The sequence below is a fragment of the Cygnus olor genome, chromosome 25 (assembly GCF_009769625.2).
Source record: "Cygnus olor isolate bCygOlo1 chromosome 25, bCygOlo1.pri.v2, whole genome shotgun sequence".
NCBI lineage: Eukaryota > Metazoa > Chordata > Aves > Anseriformes > Anatidae > Cygnus > Cygnus olor.
This window is the reverse complement of record NC_049193.1, coordinates 4,055,166-4,077,415: the sequence shown is the minus strand read 5'-3', so window position 1 is coordinate 4,077,415 and position 22,250 is coordinate 4,055,166. Positions and strand designations below refer to the sequence as shown.

The following is a 22,250-nucleotide window of genomic DNA, read 5'->3' as shown; positions in this document are numbered from 1 at the left end:
AAGACAAACCAGCAACTCCACCCCCTTGCAGCCTCCCCCCAGGACCGCCTTCCCCCCCCCTCCACGCTCACCCAGGCTGCCCACCCCTTCCCCACGTGGGTGCAGCCCCTCACCCTGCTCTGGGTGCCCGCACCCACCCCAGTGCCACCCCTGGGTGGGGGCTGACCCCTAGGGTCCTGCCCCTAACACATCCTCGCCCCCAGCCCCTCCACCTGCTCCCCACCCCACCAGGTGCCAGCCCCAGGTGGGTGGCAGGTCCCTTGTCTCCCCCCCCCCTCGCACCCTCCCCGCAGCCTCGGATCCCTGCTGCTCTCTCCGCTCCCCGCTCGCTGCTCTGTGCCACCCACTCCTTCCTTAGGAGCAGCGCTAGCCCAATCCTGCCCGGTCCACCCCCAGCTCTGCTCAGCACTGCCTGTCCTATGGCAGGGCTGGATCCGTCCCTCTCTCAGCATCCTCTGGCTGGGGGGTTGTCCCCAGGGCACATTTTTCTCCCTCTCCTCTTGCTCCTTCATCCCCTTCAAAGGGGAGCACAGGGGTTCTGCACCCCGATCCCTGTCCCCAGCTCAGGATCCTACACCCACGGGCCAGCCGGCACCGTGCATGGGTCCAGATGCATCTGGGTGGTGCAGAACAAGAGCTTGCCGTGATGTGGGGACCTTGTTCTGATTTATCTGTGTACGTCTTGGCTCGCTTTCCCTGTGCAGCCCCCAGAGGGGATTTTAATAAACCCAAATGAGAATTGACAAATTGCAGCTAAAGGCAGGAGCGGGAGGCCAGCTGGCTGCGGGTGAAGGGTGGCTCGGTGGGAAGCGTGTCAACTGATTTTTCTTTTATGCAGCCGGGAGCTGAGTGCCTCTTTGCTTTTGTGACATTTAAGGGCCCAAAAGCAGCTAGGTTTGGGTTTTACTTGTTGCTTTTTCCTCCTTGTTTCACACATGGTATTGCTGTCCCAGCAGGGCAGCCTGCAGCACTGGGGGGAGCAGAAAGCCCATCGGGACAGCGACCCATCAGGACAGTGACCCATCGCGCTTAACCCCAGGCCCAGGAAAAATCCCCAGTGGAGACCAGAGCATCCCGGTGGCAGCTCTTCTCCCCGCTGCCTCCAGACCAGAGGAGTTTCTGCTCCCTCTGCTGGCTCCAGCTCCAGCTCCAGCCTCTGCTCTGTGCCAGACCCGGCCGCTGCAGCCGTGGCACCAGGGTCACAGCCACCAGCTGCGGTGCCAGAGAAGCCGGGGATATGGGGTCACTCGGCTCTTGGACACTCCCTTGGCTGCTCCTTGCCTTAATCCAACGACGGGCTTCATGACACAGAGCCTCCACGATTTATTCCCCCAGGGCCAGATTTTGTGCAGCTCTCCAGGGATGAGAGCCCAAACTCCGCTCGGTGCACCCTGCCCTATATGCGCCCCACGTCACCATCACAGTGATGCTTGCAGGACAAGCAGCACCTTCCTGCGGTCAGCCAGGAAAACGGGTCCATCCTCATCCTCGGGCAGGGTGAGAGCCCAGGAGGGCACAGGAAGCCAAACGTTTCATTTTGTGGCTTTTTCCTTCTTTTTCAAAGGTTTTTTTTTTTTTTGGCATCATGCTGGCAGCAAGGGCTGGAGTATCCCCCCCTGCTGTGAGCTCTGGGGTTGCTGACACGTGGGGCTGTGTCCCTTCGGAGCTGGCAGCACTTGCAGGTTCAAGCAACCAGCTGCTTGGCAGGATGAGGCCCCAGTGAGGAGGACTTGTGGGACCAACAATTCACTCAGTCAAATCTTTGAGACAAACCCATCCATGAAGCTTCAAACCTGTTCATGGGGTGGTCCAGTGCAACGCACGGGGACAGGCTGGCCAGAAAGCCACGCACAAGGGGGAAAAGACACACCAGTGGCATTTCCAGGCAGGGACAGGAGGACATATGCAGGGAAAGCAGGAATTTGGGTGCCCCAAAGCTGGCTTATGGGGTCAGCAGGCTGAGATGGCTGCGGGAGCTGGAGCAGGGCAAGATCGAGAGCCCTCAGAAAGCAGCTTTGGGGTGTTATTTATTTATTTTTCCAGCCAAGAAGCAGTACTTTTTCAACACTGCGTGAGGGTCGATGGGCTTCTCTTTACCAAATCCACATTGAAAAGTCAGGGGGGAGAAGCCGGGAGGAAAATGACCCCCCCCCCGAGCAGAGCCCAGGCAGCCGCAGGAGGGCAGCAGCGCCCTCAGGGAAGGTGGCAGCGAGTGGAAGAAGCAAAAACGCATCGAAACTTCTTTTACAACCGAGAAAAATCCCCGGCTCCCGAAGCAGAGCCCTCAGCCCCATCTCACCTCGTCTCTGAGGGTCCGGGCAGACACAGTGATCCCCATTTCTCCCCGCACAGCACCCTGTACTCCGCACAAGCTCCTTTTCTGCTGCCTGGAGTTTCTGCCCCCGGGATTACCCCGACCCCAGCTTTTGCCATCGCTGGCCCCAGCCCCCGTCTCCCGGCGGGGGGAGCAGCCCTTCCCTCCCTTTGGCACCCCAGCCTGTATTTGCGTGCCTCAGTTTCCCCATTCCCTGAGTCTGACCCTGGGGAACGAGAGGTTTTTAAAACCTCTTTGGGAGGCATTTCTTTGGGTATTTCAGCAGGGAAGATTCCTGCGCAAATCTAACTCCTTGCTTGGTGCAGCAGCAATTTATGAGGGTGTGGGTGAGAAAAACAGCACGAGAGAGAAGAAAATCGGGTCCAAATCATCCAACCCCAATCTGAATTTCCCTCCCTTTGTGATGTCTGGGTTTGTACCCAAGCTCCTGCTGGTCCTGCTGGGTCCAAGTCTTTGCTCCTTGTGGGTCTCCCCCCTGTTCCAGCAGGGATGTCCCCACCTGCAATGCCCTGGGGAGGGTCCCTGAGAGCCCCCACTTTCATTTCACTATGCATTTGCTCTATTTCCCCTTAAATCCTTGAGCTCTGAGGCAGCTCAGCCTCGGCAGGTTTAAAAGCCAGGCTGCCTTTCATGCAAGAGTTAATAAAACGAGGGTGTGAGCAGGATTTTGCAAGGAATTAAACCCCGGCAAAAGAGCCTATGGGAAAGAGCCTGTTCGTGTGGGTCTCTGGTGCCCTGTACTTTCTTCCCGGGTTCATTGGGTCCTTGTGTGAGCTGCGAAAGGGAAAAAGGGTGAGGAGCTCCGGGCAGGATGGGGGGGGCCACTCCCTGACTCAAATTTGAGTGACAAGCCAGCGCAGTTTCCTCCGGCCGGCCCCGCTCCGCATGTGTGTCACACACCCAGGCTCATGATTCATCTTCTGGACGGCTCATAACCCGGAGGTTTTGCCCCAGAGCCACTCTCCATCGCTCACGGTGGGGCTGGTCCCGACACCCCCCGGCACCCCGGGGCTCGGAGAAGATGGGGAAGCTCCGCGTCGCCCTCAGCATCCTCGTGCTCTGCGCTGCTGGCAGCTGGGGTAGGTTTTTACAGCCCCTAAAGCCGTGTTTGTCCTAATATTGCACTTAGCGCTTAGGTTGCCTGCTATTTCCCCAAACCCCTGAGCTTTCTGCATTCACACAGTCCTGGAAATGCTGCTGGAAGGGGAAGCTGGCAGAGCACTGCCTCGGTTCCCAAACACAAAGCATCGCTCGAGCTGGCTGTGCCGGGGCTGGGTCGGGGCCAAGAGGGTTTCTCCGAGATGCCACGGGGTCAAGGCGCTGCAGCTCCGTGCCTTATTCTCACCCCGGTAACTTTATCTCCGCCACCTACCCACCGTTGGGCTGCGGTACTGGTTTGTAATGGGAGCACTGGGGTGGGACTTGGACTCTGTCCTCTGTAAACAGGCAGTAAGGGGAGTTTATGGGGCAGGCATCGCCATACCCATCTCATTTTAAGGGCATGGGGTGTGTTTAAGTCAGCGTTAGTACTTTGTGTCATTTTTTTCTCCTATTATTTTGGTGCTTTTCTTTAAAAGCCCCGATTTCTGGCATCAGGTGAGTTCAGGACAAAAGTGGCTCACTTTTTAAAAAACTTTTCAGTGCCTTGTGGAAGAGCAGCCCAGCGAAGGGACTCTTCTCCCCAGGTGTGGTTTCCGGGGCTCAAAGCTTGCAGAAAATGAACCCTGCAGCCACAAAACGGTGCAGTGTTTTTCAGCTGCTGATTTATAAATCGGTCCCATTGTTTTGGAGGCCTGACCCGAGGGGGTTTGGGGCAACATTATTCTGGCTAAAGAATGCCAGATTTCTGTACATTCCCACGAACAGCCTGAGCAGGAACGCAGAGTAACCCCTGAAAGAGTTTTGGGTTTGTAAGGTTGCTCTTTGGGGCTGCGTAGATGATTTCTCTGGTAATCAGCTCAGGGCATCCCCTCCCCAGGAAGATGCTGGTAGATAGGGATGGGTTCAGAGAAAAGACGCAGCCCCAGGATGGCGTGGGCAGGACATCAGACAAAAATAAGCCCAAATCCATATTGCTTAGACAAGCAGAAAGCTCAGAGAAGATGCAAAAATGGTTTGTATCTTTATCAAGTTTGTTAAAGTCTCCTTATAAAGTTTTCTGCCTGCGTGTATTAGCAGAAAAAAAAAAAAGGCAAGACCCACCAAGGCGTGTGGCTGGCTCACGCACTGCATGGAGGTGACTTGGAGTGCGGGCTGAGCACTGAGTAATTTTCCCCAGACCAGGGAAGGATGATGCTCAGCCACAGCCGTCTGGGGCATTTTGGGTTCAGCACGCGATGTGCATCACCTCCAGCGCCTGGCTGCAGCGCTGCCACCCCAAACGGGGCTCCCTGTGCCGCCCAGGTTAGCTCCTGGTATTTCATGTGCTGGGATTTCTTCTTATTTCAAAGCCTCAGTCATTAGGATCAGATTGTTGAATGAGACCAGCTGGTTTTGTAGTAAAAAATAATAAATGCAGCTTTTGTACTTTGGTTTATTAGTTTTTATGGCTGGAAAAAAAATACACAGATAAAATACACGAGTTTATTAGTTTAGTCTGTGCTGGAATCCTGTTAACCAGCTCGCAGCCAGGCAGCATCCTGCGCACCGAGGGCCAGAACCAGAGCATCTGAGCTTCAGCGTCCTCTGCTCTCCTTGTCCTGTGGTTTTGTGCCCACATCACCACAGCGTCCCCCTCCCCACCTGCCCCCAGCAAAGCCCCCAGCACCTCACCCTGCATCCAGCCGTGCAAACGGTGCCGGAGATGCCAAAAAAGAGGCATTCGCAGGGTGAGGGGGTGAGGCTGGCCACCACCAGCTGTGTGTTTGCATGGCGATAACAGCCCTGCCTTAATCACAGCTGGAGCCCGGGGGATTTCAGCTCCTTCCCATGGGATGGAGAGCCCTGCTCCATCCAGCCGTGAGTTAAACACAGCCAAGAACAGCTCTGTATGGTGCTACGGGATGGGGAAAGGTCCCACATCCCCGGACACGCATCTTGGTCATGTGGCAGTGGGGCAGGACGGCCCCATTCATGGTCCTAAGTGCCAAGATCAGCCAGAAAATTGGCTCATCAGGGCTCCCCTGGGGCCTGCAGTTCTGGAAGCTGTTCCCGTCTTTGGGCACATGGCCCTGAGAGTTTAATCCCAAGCGCCTGGAGCTGCCAGGCTGATGCCTGCCAAGCCATCGGCACGGGGCTGAGCCTCCTGCACCGGAGATCAACCTGTCGCTCTTTTAGGGCCATGCTAAATTTAAAGTCCTTTTATGCTGCAGCCAGGTATTTTGGTGTAGGGAGAGAGCTCTGGGAGTGGACGCAACCCCAAAGCTGAACAAGCACGAAATGCTGCATGCCCACGTGCCTGAGCCTTGTGGCATTTGCTGTGTCCCAGCATCGGTCCCATGCCCGGATGCGCCGGTGCCACCACCCCATACAGGTGCCCACCTCCACGAGCCCCAGCACGCTGCGTGCCAGCAGGCACAGCCACACCGAGCTGCAGCCGTGGCTCTGCCCAAGGACCCGATGCCATCGTTTCTCTGTTTCCTCTTTCTGTTCTGTGTTACATTTCCTCCCGCTGCTGCAGCAAACACCTCTTTTTTTCCGCCTGCGGCTGCAAAAGGGGACCCCGGGCAGGGAAGGTGGGGACAGAGGAGCCCCCAATTGCTCCGTGCTGGCACCCCCAGTTCCCAGGGCTGTGGCTGGGGGACACAGAGCACCCCCAGAGACCGGTTGCCTGCAGATGTTGAAGCTCTGACAAGGTGCTGCAGGAGGGAGGAACAGCCCAGGGCAATGCCACCACAGCCGTGTCCCAGCCGCTCACCGCAGCAGCCGTTGGGACCGCAGAGCTGCACAGTTCCTACCTCTGCCCTTCCTGCCCCAGCAGACATTTCTGCTGCCCCAAAGCCCCTGAGGGTTTTTTTTGGGGGCCCTTTGATAGGACACGCTGGCTGGTCTCTAACCAAGGCGCGCACCTCCCGAAATCCTCACTGCCACTTCCACTGGTGGAGCTCCAGTTTCCCCCCAGGGCATCATCACAGTTGGCTGCCAGCATGTTTTGGGACACGTGCCACTTCCCTCCCCTCCTTTCCCCATGTTTTAACCCAAGCTGAGACCAGCGGCTGATTCAACGTCTGCAAAAAAAGGCACCAACCGCTACGGCCTAGGGGTGGGAAGAGGCACTGAGTTGGGGGGGCTCACCCCTTCCCCTCCCAGCTGCCCCAAAATGCCCACAGAGAGGCACGAGGGGCGATGTCCCCCGGGGCTGCAGGGACAGGGGACACTTTAAGGAGCTGGCATCAGGCTGGCAGGTGGGAAATGTCAGCAGTGGCAGCAGGATGGAGCCCAGCTGGTGCCGGCCTGGGGGAGGCGGCTATAAAAGAGGCAGGGAGGCAGCAGCTGGGTTTGGGGGCTGCAGAAAGGGTTAGGGCAGAGTCTGGGCAGGACGCAGGTGAGGCTCTGCCTGCTGGTGAGCTGGCTGAGCACCCGGGGGGGCTGTTTGGTGGCCCCGCAGGTGGTGACAGCTTTCTGTTTCCTGTTCCAGGGGGTAACATCTGCACCACTCGAGGGGTGAACTCCTGCAAGCAGTGCCTGGCCGTGAGCCCCCTCTGTGCCTGGTGCTCCGCGAAGGTGAGTGCTGGGGGCCCAGCAGGGCTGGAGAACGGGAGGGGGCTTCGGGCTGTGGGATGGGTGCTGTGTCTCTGTCTGGTCCCACCGTGTCGGAACACATTCCTTGGTGGCATCTGACAGTGACCACAACGCTGGCAGTGACCACAGCCATGTGCATCACGGCCCTTGGTCTGGATTCCTGCCTCGCTTTCAAAACCTGCCCCTTATCTGGGTGCCTCAGTGGGAAACATGTCGAGTGGGCTTGGAAATGCTGAAGTTTTCCCTGCAAGTTCCCTTTGTCTCTCAAAAGCTATACATTCAGAAACCTGGTTTCCTTTTGGTTTGCTTCTCAAAAACCTATTGTGAAGCTCAAATTCTAAAAAGAATCTAATTCCTGGAAGGGCTGGGAAGGGAAGGGGGGTCTGGAGATAGGAAGCAAATGCTGATTAGAAGCTAGGGTTTGGGGTTTTATTCATTGGAAAAGGGTGAGTGGGTGTGGGAAGGCAAGGTGACTGGGTTTGGTTACAGAGCTAAAGAGGATGTCAGCGCTGAGCTGTGGCTCTGAAATTCCCCTATCTGGGTGGGTGAGATGCTGGAAGGTCTGCCACGATACCCTCCAAAAATGCTGCCCTTAGGGTTGGCCCATCGGGGATGTAAGGGGGAAAGTTCCCAACACTGATGGGATCTGGTGAGCTGCAGCCCCAGGGCAGGGAGAGATGGGGAGAGGTGATTAAAAACTCCAGGGCTTGGGTGAGCCATTGCCTTAACAATGTGTTTCTGTGGCTTGCAAGGAGTTCCCCTTCCCTAGAAAATACTAAGAAAAGGCTTTTCTTGCCTTCTGCTACTGTGAAACTCTCCTCCACAAGTGGTAGCAGTGCCCACAGGGATGGAGAAAAGACCTAGCAAAACTGATCCAGGCTGGCAGCACTGTCGGATGGTGCTCTATGCCGGGCACCCGCTGTGTACCCCGACCACCTGCAGGTCCCATCAGCTCCCAGGGGATCTCGCAGCATCATCCCATGCAGGATGCATAAAGATCTTGTGTGGATGAGCCCTGACTTATCTCCTGCAAGAAGCAGCCGAACTTTGCAGCGCGATAAGGACTTGACCATCCGTCTGCTCCTTCCCAGCCCGGGCTGGTGTCTTGACGCAGCAGGGGCTGCGAGCTTGGGTGTTTTTTTTCCCCAGATCAGCAAAAGTTTCCAAAAAAGGAAATATTTCCAGCACTGCTCAGGGCTGTGCTCATGGACAGACGTGACAAGCAGCAAGGGAGCCGTCCCACTGCCAGCAGCCAGCCGCCGGAGAGCCGCGCTGCGCAAACTACTCAGCAACTCTGCCTCCAACATCTGGACCACATTGTCTTAATTTAGCAAATGAGGGTTTTTTTTTTCTGTGGGTTTGTTTAATATCCCTGGGGCGGGGGAGGTCTCTGATCTTACCCTCCTCCTTCGTTAAAGGGACAGGGCTGCCCTTATCTGTGCTCCTTTCCCACCCATGCTGGCTCCCAGAGGAGTCTGGGGTTATCAGTTGCTGCTGCTCCTTCCTGGCTTTGAGCAAGAAATAAATTTTATTGCTCTTTCTTGTGACCACTGACTCCACTGAGCACTGAAGCAGAGGAGAGTTGAGTTACCTTTATTTTTCAGAAACCCTGACCACCGTTACCAGCTAATAGATGTGCCTGTCCACTTGTTTTTCCTTTTTGGGAAAAGCCAGCTGAGATGTAGCTCTAAAATCACCCTGAAGAGCATCATGGCAGAGTTTTTCAGGGCCTCACCCACCCCAGATGTCACCTGCTCCACTTCCCAGAGAGGAAAAAAGAGGCAAGGCTGGACCAGGGCTTAGTTTAGAGAAGCTCTGGAGGGTTTTAGCTTAATGTGCAGAGGCATCTGTGCCTTGGGTCCTCCCATGAGCTCTCCTGCAGAGAAGCTGTTGCTGTGTGTGGTTGCCTGTGAGATGAAAATGGAGATGCCCTGGGGATCCCGCAGCCTCCCAGCCACAGCAGTGTTGGAGATGTGGGATATAGCTGGCTCTGACAGCACCCTGCCCAATCCTTACCCCTGTCCCAAGGATCTTGAGCAGATACCTCCTGTAGCAGGCTCACAGAACTGCAGAAAATGAGAGAACTTGAGAGGTTGGAAGGCACCTCTGGAAGCCAGATGGGCCAGCCCCTGCGCAGGCAGGACCACCTGGTGTGGGCTGCCAGGAGGGGAGATGGGGCTGGGGAGCATCCTTCAGGACTGCAGGAGGGGTCGTGGCAGAGGAGGTGGGACCATGTGCCCCCACCAGCAAGCCTGGGCTGCTTCTGAGTCAGTTTTACAAGTCCTGAGTCAATCATGTTGAGGCTTTCAAGGAAGGGGGAAGGATGTGGCCCAGAGGTGAAATAGCTTCTCCGTGGGAATCTCTCAGTAGAAATGATGCTGCTGATTGTGCAAGGAGCTGCGTGCCCTTTGGGAGCCCACCAGCACCTCAGGGTATTGCCCAAGAGCCCAGTGTCATGGTTGAAAACCTTTCTGCCCAGCCCTGCCTCTCACCCTCATCCTTCCAGTGCTTTCCCTGCCAAGGACAGGAACGGGTGTGTAATTACTGATGGGCTTGGGAATGATCCAGGCACCTCGCCCAGCTATGGGGGGCTGCAGGGGGAGGTTCAGTGGCCTCAAGGGCTTGGTGGTCTGTGGTGGGGAGCCCCACGGGATGAGGTGGCAAGCTGGGTGGGTGCACGGAGCTCGTGTAGATGTGAAACATGTCCTCTTCACCAGCAGCGTGCTGCCTGGGCAGGAGTGGGAGGCCACAGGGGAGGAACACGCCTGCTGATGTATTTTCTGGCTATTGCTTGGACTGAGGGAGGAGAAAAACGCAGATAAAGGCCACTGCTGCCGGAGGGGGCCTCCTGATGCTGTTTGCACTTTTCCACTTGTTTGCTTAAAACACACAAATTAGCTCCTGGGTTCAACCCGCCTGGACCTGGGGGAGCTGATAGCCTGGGCAGGAGCATCAGTGGTGTGGGGAGGGCAAGGATCTCACTTCTCCCCTTCCCGGGCTTTGAATGGAGAAAGATTTGGGCTGGGGAGGGAGCAGGAGGGAAGAACGCCATGGAGGGGGGGCAGCGGCTGCCCTGCCGGGAACACGCAGCGGCAGATCGCAGCAGCGTTGGGCCAGGAGAGGAATTCTTCCCATATTTGTCCCGATAGGAAACTCCCCCCCCAGGAGTGCCGGGAGCCCCTCTGAACATGCCAAGATAAGGGCAGGCAGCCGGGAACTTTCTAGGAAATCAGGGAGGGGGCCGGAGCCCCCAGTGTGACTTCACACTTCTGGCTTCCTGCTTCTGATGGATTCTTGATGGCCTCTCCTGCAGCCCGGTCGCCTTTTTGCTCTTTCTTTTCCTTTTTTGGTTCCCCTTCCCCAGCTGGGCTCCAGCTGGCAGGATGCTGGGAGCTGCAGATAAGCTCGAGTGGCTCTCGGAGAGGAGCCATGCACTGGGCTTGCCTGCTGCTCCTGGAGGGATTTCTAAGGGTGTATGTCCAGAAAACTGGGGAAAAGGTGGCTCTGTTGCCAAAGCTTAGAAAAACAAACAAAAAAATCTCATATTTTGCCCATTGCTCACAGCCTGCCAAGCTTGTGTCCTGCTTCACTCTCTTCTGGCACGCAGCCACCCCATGTAGAGGGGCTTTTCTTTTAGCTGTGCCAAGATACAAACTTGTGGCTCCAGCTCCTAGATGTCAGAAGGGGTTTGGGCTTGGGCAAGCCATCCATCATCACTCCTGACTTTGTCCCTGTCCCACAGACCATGGCACAGTCGTCCCCACGCTGCGACCTGCATGCCAACCTCCTGCAGAATGGCTGCAGGCAGGACTTAATCGAGTTCCCCACCAGCAGCGTCACCGTCCTGGAGGACCGACCGCTCAGTGACAAGGGCTCAGGGGGCTCCACCACCACCCAGATGAGACCCCAGAGAATAGAGTTGAAGCTGCGGCCGGGTAAGAGTCTGCAAAATGCTGTGGGAAAAGGAGATGTGGTGGGGACAGCTTGGAGAGCTCGAGTGATGGATGAGCCATCACCTTTTGGCCAAGGTTGTCCTAGACCCACTGGGGACAAGGCAGGGCTGGGGCTACACCAACCCCACCAGCAGTGTCCCCAGTCGGGCTGTCTGCAGGCTGATTTCTGTTGTTCAGTCTACTGGCTCAGTCCTGCAGGATGGGATGCGATTTCAACATCTGTGGGATTATTTTATGAAGCCACTTAAACCTTAACCACTGCTGCCTCAGTGCCACGAGGCTGACCCTTAGCTTTCCCAAGGCTTATATTAAGGGGCTTTGCTAACATATATTTATTCACGTTGTACTTCCCCTCTCTGATTTCCCCTTTTGATGTCACTCACCTGAGGTCACAAAAAGGGGTTGGGGAAACTGGAGCAAAATGGTGACATTGCCATGTCCGCAGTTTCTCCACACACAGCCCAGCCCTGCCCTTGTTATCATCAGTCTGCTCACAGACGTTTCAACAGGAACAAATTTTGGTTGCTTGTGTTCATTCTGGCCTCAGGGACAGATGTCAGAGGCTGGTAGCACGTCCCTAGGCTGGGCAAAGAGCAGTTCTGATGTGAGTGACAGCAGTCAGACGTGTCCCCTTCCCCATGATAAGGGGACGTATAGCTGCGGGGTGGCTATTGCTGTCTTTAAGTCCAAAAGCACTCATCAAGAGACAGGTATGTGTGCTGCTCCGGAGAGGATCGGTGGAGGCATGTGGTGCTCTTAGGACTTTGGAAGCAGTAGAAGAAAGCCCTGGCTTGATATCACCTCTGCTGGAACAAGAGGGCTTAGCAAGAGTTGTCTTCCCCAGCTCATGAGGGAAGGCCAAGTGCTGAAGGATGTAACCAAGGTATGTCCCACAAGCTCCAAGTTCTTGTGGTGTAGCTCAACAAGGAGGAAGAGAGGCCCTCATGTCCCACAAGCTCTGAGTCCTTGTGGTTTAGCTCAATGAGGAGGAACAGATGTCCTCTGAGGAAAAAGCTGGGACTCCTGACTGCACACTGCTACCTGGCCATGCAGACAGTGGGGCATGGAGCTCTTCGGGCTCTCCCGGATTTGGAAGATACTTTATCTATCCTGAAAATCTAAATCTCAGATGTACAGATTTAGAAGGAAATAGGAAAACAATGATTAAATGAAAGTTGATTAAAGCTTTTTTCTTGATGTTTGAGGTGTTCTGAGAAGGCTGCAGCTGTGCCCGAGTTATATATCAAAGAAGTAGTTTCAAAGAACAACAAGAAAGAACCTTTGTCCCTTCTAGAAAGTTGAAAGAAAAGGTCAACCCTAAGTTTTCAGCATTAATTTTTTTCGAAGTGCAAAAGTCATTAAAACTGGCCTGTTCCCCAGAAGGTTCTAAGGAGGTTTTTGTTTCAATGGAAAATGTTTCATCAAAAAGTTTCCCAGCAGGGGCTGGGAGGAGCCAAGAAGAGCAGGAAAGAACAGGGATGAGGAGGCCCAAGGAGATGTTTGGAGGCATCAGGAGTTCAGAAGCAGCCTGAAGCAGCTGTGCAGTCCCCTGGCTGTTCCCATAAGACCTGCTGCCCATGTGTACAGAGTTTTACTCGCTCCATCCATCATGTGTTGGCCACACTGTCAGCATAGGACAACTCTGAGCAGGAGTTCATCTCCTAGTAATGAGATGCTTGGAGAACAGGAGCTGTGGGACATTTGCCATCCTCAAGGGGTGCACAGCATACTTCACATGCAAGCACCCTGCTCTTAGTGGTTTGCTCCTTGGTGTGTCTGGCTGTGATATTCTCCTCCCAGCAGCTTTAGGCCATCTCCTTGGGTTCCTGTTGACCCTGTTGGGTCCCACTGACTTTCTCCCCAGTCCCGCGATGAGCCCCCTTTGTTTCTCCCACGGGATGATCTCTCACTCCTCTGCCCTGCCGTATTACAGATGACTCCCAGATCTTCCAAGTCCAAGTGCGTCAAGTGGAAGACTATCCTGTGGACATCTACTACCTGATGGACCTGTCCAACTCCATGAAGGACGATCTGAGGAACATCCAGAATCTGGGCACCACGCTGGCCAGCGAGATGCGCAAGCTCACCAGCAATCTGCGCATCGGTTTTGGGGCCTTTGTGGACAAGCCCATTTCCCCCTACATGTATATCTCTCCTCCAGAAGCCATCACAAACCCTTGCTATGAGTAAGTCCCAGGCTGAGGGAGGTCTGTAAGGGCTGGAAGCTAACGGGACATCACCAGACTGTGGCTGGAAATCCATGGAAATGGATTTCAGCAAGGATTTGAGTGTCTGATTTGGGGCAGGGTTTAAGCTGTGCTACACTGCATGTCCTGTTGGTATGGGGAGGAGGAGCATGTCTAAGCTTTGAAAAGCTCTTACGGGAAGAAACAATTTTCCACCATTTTTGTTCAGGGACTAAAAATCCCAGCATCACTATAATGTGATTGCTTTTTAAAAGATCCTTCACCAGCCTCATGCTCGGGGCTATCGGGGTGGTTGGGTCCTTCCAGCATGCCCAGAAGAAGACCAGATGGTGTGAAATGGCTGCAGGGTGAAGACAGGAGCTGGGACACCCAGGAGACTCATGTCCTGACCACTCTCTTCCCGCAGGACTGAGGAAACGTGCTTACCCATGTTTGGCTACAAGCACGTCCTGTCACTCACGGACGAGGTGATGCGCTTCAACGAGGAGGTGCGCAAGCAGAGCGTCTCACGGAACCGCGATGCGCCTGAGGGCGGCTTCGATGCCATCATCCAGGCCACCGTGTGCGATGTAAGGGGCAAGAAGGCCGGGCTGGGGCTGGGAAAGGGTCACCAGGCCAGGCCTGGTGGGTTGGCAGAGAGCACCCACCCCACCAGGACAGGGCCTGAGGCCTCCTGCAGTGGAGCTGCAGCAGGGCTGAGATCTGGGCAGGGCGCACGTTCAACAAGGGCATTTCTGGGCCTCAGCCAAGGAGAGGGAAGAGCAGGGCCCTTACGCGGTCCTGGGAGGAGAGAGGAGCAGAGCAGATGCTTTGGGGACGGATGTGGTGATCCCACGTCAGTCCAGAAGGGACACCTTTTCCTCTGCCAGCACCTTGATTTTGCTGGAGATGGGAAGGTTCGTGTCTCTCAGTCATTAGCCACCTTGATTAACACTCTAGCAAATTAAAGCCTATCTTTCACCTTCCCAAGCAGTCCATGCTCACCTGCCAGGCTCCCCAGCACTTCTCTGGGAGAGGGGCTGCCCGTAATTCCCCTGGTAGTGACAGACTGGTCCCTACGGCCAACCCATGACCCATGGTGGCAGCACAGTGCTAGTACAGGGCTGCCCTCGGTGCACGCTGCCACCCCACTGGGAGCTGCCTTTGGCCACAGGAGAAGATCGGCTGGAGGAACGACGCTTCCCACCTGCTCGTCTTCACCACGGATGCCAAGACCCACATTGCCCTGGACGGGAGGCTGGCTGGCATTGTGCAGCCCAACGACGCCCAGTGCCACATCGACAAGGACAACTTCTACTCAGCCTCCACCACGCTGGTAAATCCAAGCCCGTGTGTGGGGTCAGGGAGCCCACAGCTCCTGCTGGGGATGGGAAAGGTGGTCCGGCTGTTCTTGGAGGGCATGGTGGGTACCAGGGTGGTTGGGACTATGTGATTCAGGGTACAGCCTTTCCCCTTCCCCAGGACTATCCCTCTCTGGGCCTGATGACTGAGAAACTCTCGCAGAAGAACATCAACTTGATCTTCGCTGTGACGGACACAGTTGTTGGACTCTACCAGGTAATGGCTGCTGTGCAAAGTCACCTTCATGGGGGGCTGTGGCGTCCTGAGGGCACCCTTTGTGGGTGTCCATGGGTGGCTGGATGGAGCCTGGTGGCACCCATCCTCACAAGGCTGCTCAGGAAGCTCCCGTGTGCCTGGGAATGGCCTGACCCAGCTGTGATGCCTTCACCTGTCATGAGCAGACCATGTTTACAGTGGTATTTCCCCAGAACTACAGTGAGCTGATCCCAGGAACCACTGTGGGCACCTTGTCGGGAGACTCCAGCAATGTCCTGCAGCTCATAGTGGACTCCTATGGGGTGAGTGTGCAAGGCCACCACATCCTGTCCCCACGGGCAGCTCAGAGGGAGCAGCAAAGTGCAGGAGGGCTTTCTCCTCATCTTGGAAGAGCAGTCACCCTCACAGCACACAGGCCTCACCCAGGGTTGCCCAAAGCAGAGCTGTGCACTGTGATGGCCCCACAGCAGCACTCTCCCTCCCCAAATAACCACTACGAGCAGCCCACATGCACTTGGCAGCTCCCCCAGCCTCCAGCAGCCTCCCTGGACCAGCTGTGAGCATCTGCCTCCACCCACACATGCGGGGACCCCGGGGATGGGAGCTGACCTCTGCCCTTTCCCATCCTCAAAGGTGTTCCCTGTGGGGAATGACGTGGCCAAGCTCTAGAAAGCCTCGAGGCGCTTGGCTGCTTTTCTGTGTGTGTGGGAGCATCGCTGGGGTGTGGTGGCTGCTCGGGGTGGACCCCTGTGCAACCTGGCTGGATTTTTCCATCTTTCTTCTCTCCTCCCCCAGAAAATCCGCTCCAAGGTGGAGCTGGAGGTGCGTGACCTCCCCGAAGAGCTGTCCCTGTCCTTCAATGCTACCTGCCTCAACAACGAGGTCATCCCTGGGCTCAAGTCCTGCATGGGGCTCAAGATCGGGGACACGGTGAGGCTCCTGTCCGTGGGCTCAGCTTTTCTCCTCCTCTACATAGCAGTGTTGCCAGCTCATCCAATGGTCTGCACCAGCACTGCTTGCTTCCCCCTACCTCCTGGGGGACACAGGCTCTTACAGGGACGTTGTGATGTGGATGGTGGAGAGGGGGCTGGCTGGGTGGGTGCAAGGGGAAAAATGCTTCCTTGAGTCTGCTGGATGCAGAGTCTGTGGTCTACCAGTCATGGTGCATGGGCTTTTGGGCTGATTTTGCCTGGATACTGTCGTGGGCAGGTGCACTGTCCTGTGCTAGGACAGCTTGGGAAATCCCTAAGAGACCTTGTTGGTCCCAATTTTGGGCTGCCTAAGCTTGGGCATGGAGCAGGTGCTGAGGCCAGGCTGGAACAGGTACCCCAAGGCTGCAGGGAGGGGTGCCAGCACCCAGATGCACCCTTCTGCACCCCCCCAGGTGAGCTTCAGCATCGAGGCCAAGGTACGAGGGTGCCCCCAAGAGCGCCAGAAATCTTTCACCATCAAACCCGTGGGCTTCAAGGACAGCCTGGTGGTGGTGGTGAACTTCAACTGCAGCTGCTCCTGCGAGAGCCAGGCTGAGCCCAACAGCTCCTTCTGCAGCGGAGGCAACGGCAGCCTCGAGTGCGGCGTCTGTCGCTGCAACCCCGGGCGCCTGGGCTCGCTCTGTGAGTGCTCGGAGGAGGAGTACAACCCCTCACAGCAGGACAACTGCAGCCCCCGGCCAGGCCAGCCCCACTGCAGCCAGCGTGGCGAGTGCATCTGCGGGCAGTGCGTCTGCCACAGCAGCGATTTCGGCAAGGTGACGGGCAAGTACTGCGAGTGCGATGACTTCTCCTGCGTCCGCTTCAAGGGCCAGATGTGCTCGGGTGAGTGGTGCGCCCGGGGGTGGTTGTTGCATGGAGTAAAGCGTCTTGGGGTATGCTAGAGAGGTATTTTTGCCACCCAGCATCGTGGTTGAGGGAGATGCTAGCCATCTGGGGGCTCGTTGCATGCATTGTGTCATGCTTAGCCATGGATTAGTTCTGGGTGTGATGCAATGACTCCCTCTTTGGCAGCCTGTGCCCAAAAGCCTTGGCAGGGGATGGACTCAGAGGGTTAAAGGCAGACCTTGATCCTTCCTTAGGCTTGGGAGCCCTGCTGAGGTGGCTGGGAGCCTCCGAGGGAAGTGGCTCTGGGGTACGCAGGGCAGGAGCTGGCCAGGTTCTGCTTGACTCCCACCAGCCCAGCTGCATCAGAGGAATTGCTCCACAGGAGGAAACCCCAGGGTGGGGGGAGAGGGGTGGGGAGAGGCACTGGGATTTCCGAGGAGAGGATGCGCTAATTTTATCCTCCACCCTGTTCTTGAAGACTCCCTTTTGGCAAAAAGCGGTGGGGAAGAAAATCCTTCCCCCTTGCTGGTCTTACGGCGAATATTCATCTCCTGAATATTCACCTCCTCCCTGTGCTGCCAGGCTCCCAGCCCTGGCTGCTGCATTTCTCAATTTGGGGAGTCTCACTTCTCCCATGCCAGGGACCAGGGAGCCCCTCTCTGTTAAAAATAAATAAATAAATCCTAGCAGCAGTCATCTCATGTGCCCCATGTGCCCCTTCCTCATCCAGAAGCCCCATCTCCAGTAAGCCCTGGAGGTCTGAGTGTGCCAGAGGAGCAAACCCCAATGCTCTTCCCCATCTCCTGGTTTCCCAGGAGATACGAGAGGGGTGGCAGCACACAGAGCCCCCAGCTGCCTCCACACCACTGGGGTTGATAATTCACCTTAACATCAGACAGGGGGGAGCTGGGATTTTTCCCCCCCAGGCAGTGAATTCCCGTGGGAGCCGGGTGCTTGTCCTTGATGCTGCCACCCAAGGCTGTTCCCGTGGCACTGTCTGTTTGCACAGCATCCCCCATGTCAGGCAGAGTGAGGGCAAAGGTGCTGGTGGCACTGCTGCCCCCGAGCCAGGCGGGCTGTTAATTAACCCCATCCGTTGGTTCCCAGCTCCGTGCCCGAGTCCTTTGCCCAGCAGGGCCAGCCCTGGCTGTGTGCCCAAGGCTGAGGAGGAAATGAGATGGGGAAAGGTTGCCAAGCCCTTCCCGGGGGGCCGCCACCCACGAAAGCCAGACTTGGCAGAAGCCCTGCCCTGTCTCTTTGCCAGTGCCCTGTCTGACCCCACTGGCATCCGTCACGTCCCGTTTAGCCATGCTCCCCCAGCCTCCCCCTCTATTTCCATACCTCGTCGTGCGGCGCTGTTTTCCTGTGACTCAGCTCCAGTTCCTCATTAACAGGGTTACACATTTATTTCTCACACCGGTGCCCCCGAGGCCATGGGGGCAGGGGGGGGACGCGGTGCCCCAGCGCTCCCCAGCCGGGAGCAGAGCTCCCATGTGCTCGGTGTTTGGGACGGGTCAGCGCGTGCCGGCACCGTGGCGTTTCCGCTGCTCGCTGTGTCTGGTGGCTGAGTCAAAAACCCAGCCGTGATCCAAATAGCTGCGGGCTCTGGCAGGATCTGAGCACGTCGGGCTGTCTGACCAAGCCAGGGGAGTGTGTGGAGTTGGCTGGGCTCTTCCCAGCAGCCAGCTTTCCCGTGTGTGGTGCTGGGCTGGGAAATGACAGCAGGGGTTGACCAGATGGCCTAACCAGATCTGAAACTAAAGGCAAGAGCCAGAGCTTGGGCAGCTCAGATGGAGCTGATTGAGCATCTCTGGCTGCTGCCAGAGCCGAGGCAGCTCAGCCTGAAATTTGGCTATTTTTTTCCTTGTTTGCATGGGATAAGAGAAGCACAGGGGGCATAGCAGGCAGGGAGGTGATGGATGGGGTTTGCTGGGAGCAGCAGCGCCCCACCCCAAGGACAGAGGACCAAAAATATCCCGGGTGGCTGCTCCGCCTCGCCGTGCCATGCGGAGATGGAGCTGTGGCTCTGGGTGCACAAGCATCCCATGTGGGTGATCCCCAGAGGGGATCTGTGGGGATCCACGGGGGCACCCAAGGGTCCTGATGCCCTCCTGGACATCCCCAGGTCACGGGAAGTGCAGCTGCGGGGACTGCCTGTGCGACTCGGACTGGACCGGCGACTACTGCAACTGCACGACGCGCACGGACACCTGCATGTCCAGCAACGGGCTGGTGTGCAGCGGCCACGGCTCCTGCGTCTGCGGCAAGTGCGACTGCACCCAGCCCGGCTCCTACGGGGACACCTGCGAGAAGTGCCCCACGTGCCCGGATGCCTGCACCATCAAAAAGTGAGTCGGGGGGGAGAGCTCGGATGGTCCCCATCAGGGTTGGTGCCCGCAGGTATGGTCACCGTCCCCAAATCCATTGGGTTGGGATCATGGAGAGAAAAAAGGGTGGGAGGATGCCTTGGGGATGGTGCAGAGCAGTTCATGGCAGCTCCCTCCTCTTCCTCAGGGACTGCGTGGAGTGCAAGAAGTTCGAGCGGGGCGAGCTGGTGAAGCAGCAGTCCTGCAGCCGTCTGTGTCGTGATGAGATCGAGACAGTGCAGGAGCTGGGTAAGAGAGGAGATGGGGCGCGCGGCACAGATTTCTGCCCTAAAACAAGGAAACCTGGGGCTGCGTACACCCTCCATGCACATGTCCCCAGCACGAGGGCTCTGACAGCCTCTCAATTCTGCAGGGGACAGGGGCAAGGATGCTGTAAACTGCACCTACAAGGATGAGAACGACTGCGTGGTGCGCTTCCAGTACTTTGAGGACTCCAGTGGCAAGTCCATCCTCTATGTTATAGAGGAGCCAGGTAGGACACAGCTGGGGGTGCTGATTGTGCTGCTCCTGGGGGTCTGCACTAACTGTGGGGTTGGAACCCCCTTTGTATCTCCTGGCCAGGATCCAGGGGCTGGCAGGGGTCACAGAGCTGCTTTGTTCCCTGCTCTGCGCACCTGGGCTGTGATTTCCTGCCTGTGTCTCACATTTCCCCATGCTGCTGGGTTGTTTCACCCCCCTGCTGAGCTGCCAAGGAGGAGCTCGGTCTTCCCACCCCATTTCTGGCTCCAGGGGTCTCATTTTCTGATACACCATTAAGATCCAGCTCCTGTTGGCCACGCAGGAGCGATGCTGCCCCTGCACGGAGCAGCCCAGGGCCTCCAGCATCCTTGGGGACTGCTATCAAGCTGGGCAGGGGGCCATATGGCTGCAGAATCTTCAAAACCAGGGTCATTAAAAGAGCCATCAGCTCTAATTACAGCCACCCATCACCTCCCCAGTCCCTGCACAGGCAGCCCTGGGGGGCAGGACAGATGCTCAAAGGTGGAGGCTCTCTAATGGGGGAGGATAAAGCCCTCTGGAGAGCGGAGGAGCCCCCGTACCTATAGTGAGGCACCCCAGGGCGCCAAGCCCACCCAACTGTTCTCTCCTACCCCCTCAGACTGCCCAAAGGGGCCGGACATCCTGGTGGTGCTGCTCTCGGTGACAGGCGCCATCCTGCTCATCGGCCTGGCCGCCCTGCTCATCTGGAAGCTGCTCATCACCATCCACGACCGCCGGGAGTTCGCCCGCTTCGAGGAGGAGAAGGCCAGGGCCAAGTGGGACACGGTAAGGGCCGTGATGGGCAGGAGACCCCGAATTCTGCCTCCACTGGGCTAAGTGGATCCAGATCCCAGTGTTCCAAGTACAAGAGCCCAGTCCCCATTTAGGACCCACAGGGCGCTGTCCTTATGGACCGGCTCATCCATCCCATCGCTGTCTGAAGCACAGCGTGGGGTCGCAGCAGGATTTGGGATGGCACCACCGACCTGGGCACCCCTTCTCCCAGCCTGCTGAAGCCCCAGGGGCTGTGCACAGGCCAGAGGAGATGTCCCAGGCTCTTTTCCCACCTCCAGAGTATCCTGAGCACTTCTCTCCAGCGTGATCTTCTTACTCACCTCCCGCACAAGTGTTTCCACCCTGTGAGCTGGAGGAAGGTCCCTGCTGCCACGGGGTGCTGGAAGGGCTGAGGCACCCGGAGCACGAGGGAAGGGGCCAGGATGGCACCGGTGCCTGTCCCCCACCTCCTGCCTCCCGGAGTGAAGGGGTGGGTGAGCTGGGGTGGCTCTTTCTGGAGGCCTCTGTGTTCCTGTGCTCTCCGCCACAACAGCTTTTCCCTGCTCTCCCCTATAAAAACCTCACGGGGAGCTGTTAAAGTGCACATCACGTTGTAGATCCGAAGCCCTGAGCAGAGCCATGGATCCCCCACCCACTGGTGCCTCAGTTTCCCCAGTTGTAAAGTGGGGTGAGTGCTGGTGCCGATCACGAAGCGGTGATGCTCTTCGACTTCTTTTCCCAGGGCAACAACCCGTTATACAAAGAGGCTACATCGACGTTCACCAACATCACGTACCGCGGGAACATGTAAGGACGCTGTATCCAGAGCAGCCTGTGGGATCAGCTGGAGATCGTGGGGTCTCCTGGAGTCCAGTTTACAGACGAGTTTGTGTGTGTGTGTCCATGTGTAATTTAACAACCCCGCGGCTGCCTCCGGCCCCGTTCTCCATCACCCCACTGCACTGCAGGGACACGCTTCCACAGCAAACCTCTCGTGCATACCTCGGTGGGCTGCCCCCCAGGAGATGGTGGCCCCTCCATACACTGAACAGGGAGAAATGGGACTTCCTCTGCCTGGTGAACCTGTGAACTCTTCGGTGCTCCTTGGGCCAAGCGGATTTTGGATAGAACCCAAGGCCAAGCTGTGCTCTGCCTGCTCGGGGATGCCCTTGTGAGCTGGCCATGTGAAGGCCTGGCAGCCAGCAGCCAGCGTGTTGCTTTGTGGGCTGAGGATACCACTCAAAACCCAGCAGTTCATGTGTTTCTAGTGTTGCTGTGGTCCAGGACACTGTAAAGCAGCCTCTAGGGTGCTTGTGGCCTTCCTCCTCCCCTCCATATGCACCTGCTCTGCACCGCTGGCCTCCTCCGTGTAGCATCAGCTGTGCTGGTCCCAGCTGCAGCCCTGGGATGGAGCTGAGCTCCCTGTGTCCCTGACCACTGTCCCCATGTCCCAAAGCACGTGGACTGCATTGCCTGTATTCCGTGAGCCTAGCCCAGGCTCTCTGGGGAACAAACTCTCCCTTCCCTGTGCCTTTTGGGCTGGGTCATGGTACCACACATGGTTTTCTGTGCGACTCAGGGTCCAAATGAGCAGGCAGCCTTCAGGCCCCATCCTGCTGCCTGTGGCTGTGTATCACCCACCCATGGTTTGTCTCCTGTGGAAAAAATATCCTAGGTGCAGAGTGTGGCCAGGTGCTCTGGATGCTGCCCTATCCAGATCCTGGTAGCTCAGTTCCCATCAGTTCCACCAAAAAGCAGCACCCACCTCCTGCCCTGTGCCCACCCCAAGTCCCTAGTGCTGGTCCTGCTGGGGGTTGTGTCCCCTGCTCCCTGCCTGGCCTGTCCCCAGTGGTGGACATCAGGGATGGTGCTGGGGGGCAGCTGGGGCTGAGCCATGGACCAGGCATTGGGTGGGCAGAGATGTGCTCCACATGGGGGTGCTTCCCAGGGCACCAAATAAAAACCTCAAACCACGAATTGTGTCGGCACTCCTGCACGACCCAGCCTCGGGGGAGCCTGTCTGGGCCAGGAGGGGTGGATGGGTGGGGGAACCAGCCCAG

General features: G+C 57.1%; 1 protein-coding gene across 4 annotated transcripts; it reads left to right on the top strand.

The window, feature by feature from the left end:
* Positions 1-2,182: 2,182 nt before the first annotated feature.
* ITGB3 (integrin subunit beta 3) lies at positions 2,183-22,163 on the top strand. Of its 4 annotated transcripts, none has more exons than XM_040536687.1 (15): positions 2,183-3,414; positions 6,912-6,997; positions 10,758-10,950; positions 12,902-13,154; positions 13,582-13,744; positions 14,329-14,490; positions 14,637-14,732; positions 14,945-15,034; positions 15,528-15,662; positions 16,117-16,546; positions 18,675-18,897; positions 19,064-19,164; positions 19,289-19,408; positions 20,036-20,202; positions 20,933-22,163. In XM_040536687.1, the coding sequence occupies exons 1-15, from the start codon at positions 3,357-3,359 to the stop codon at positions 20,999-21,001; spliced, it is 2,346 nt and encodes a 781-aa protein (XP_040392621.1). In that variant the 5' UTR covers positions 2,183-3,356; the 3' UTR covers positions 21,002-22,163. The 4 variants fall into 4 exon arrangements, with proteins under 4 accessions (XP_040392621.1, XP_040392624.1, XP_040392623.1 ...); XM_040536689.1 differs by lacking the exon at positions 2,183-3,414 and adding an exon at positions 6,516-6,678; XM_040536688.1 differs by lacking the exon at positions 2,183-3,414 and adding an exon at positions 6,749-6,836.
* Positions 22,164-22,250: the final 87 nt, after the last annotated feature.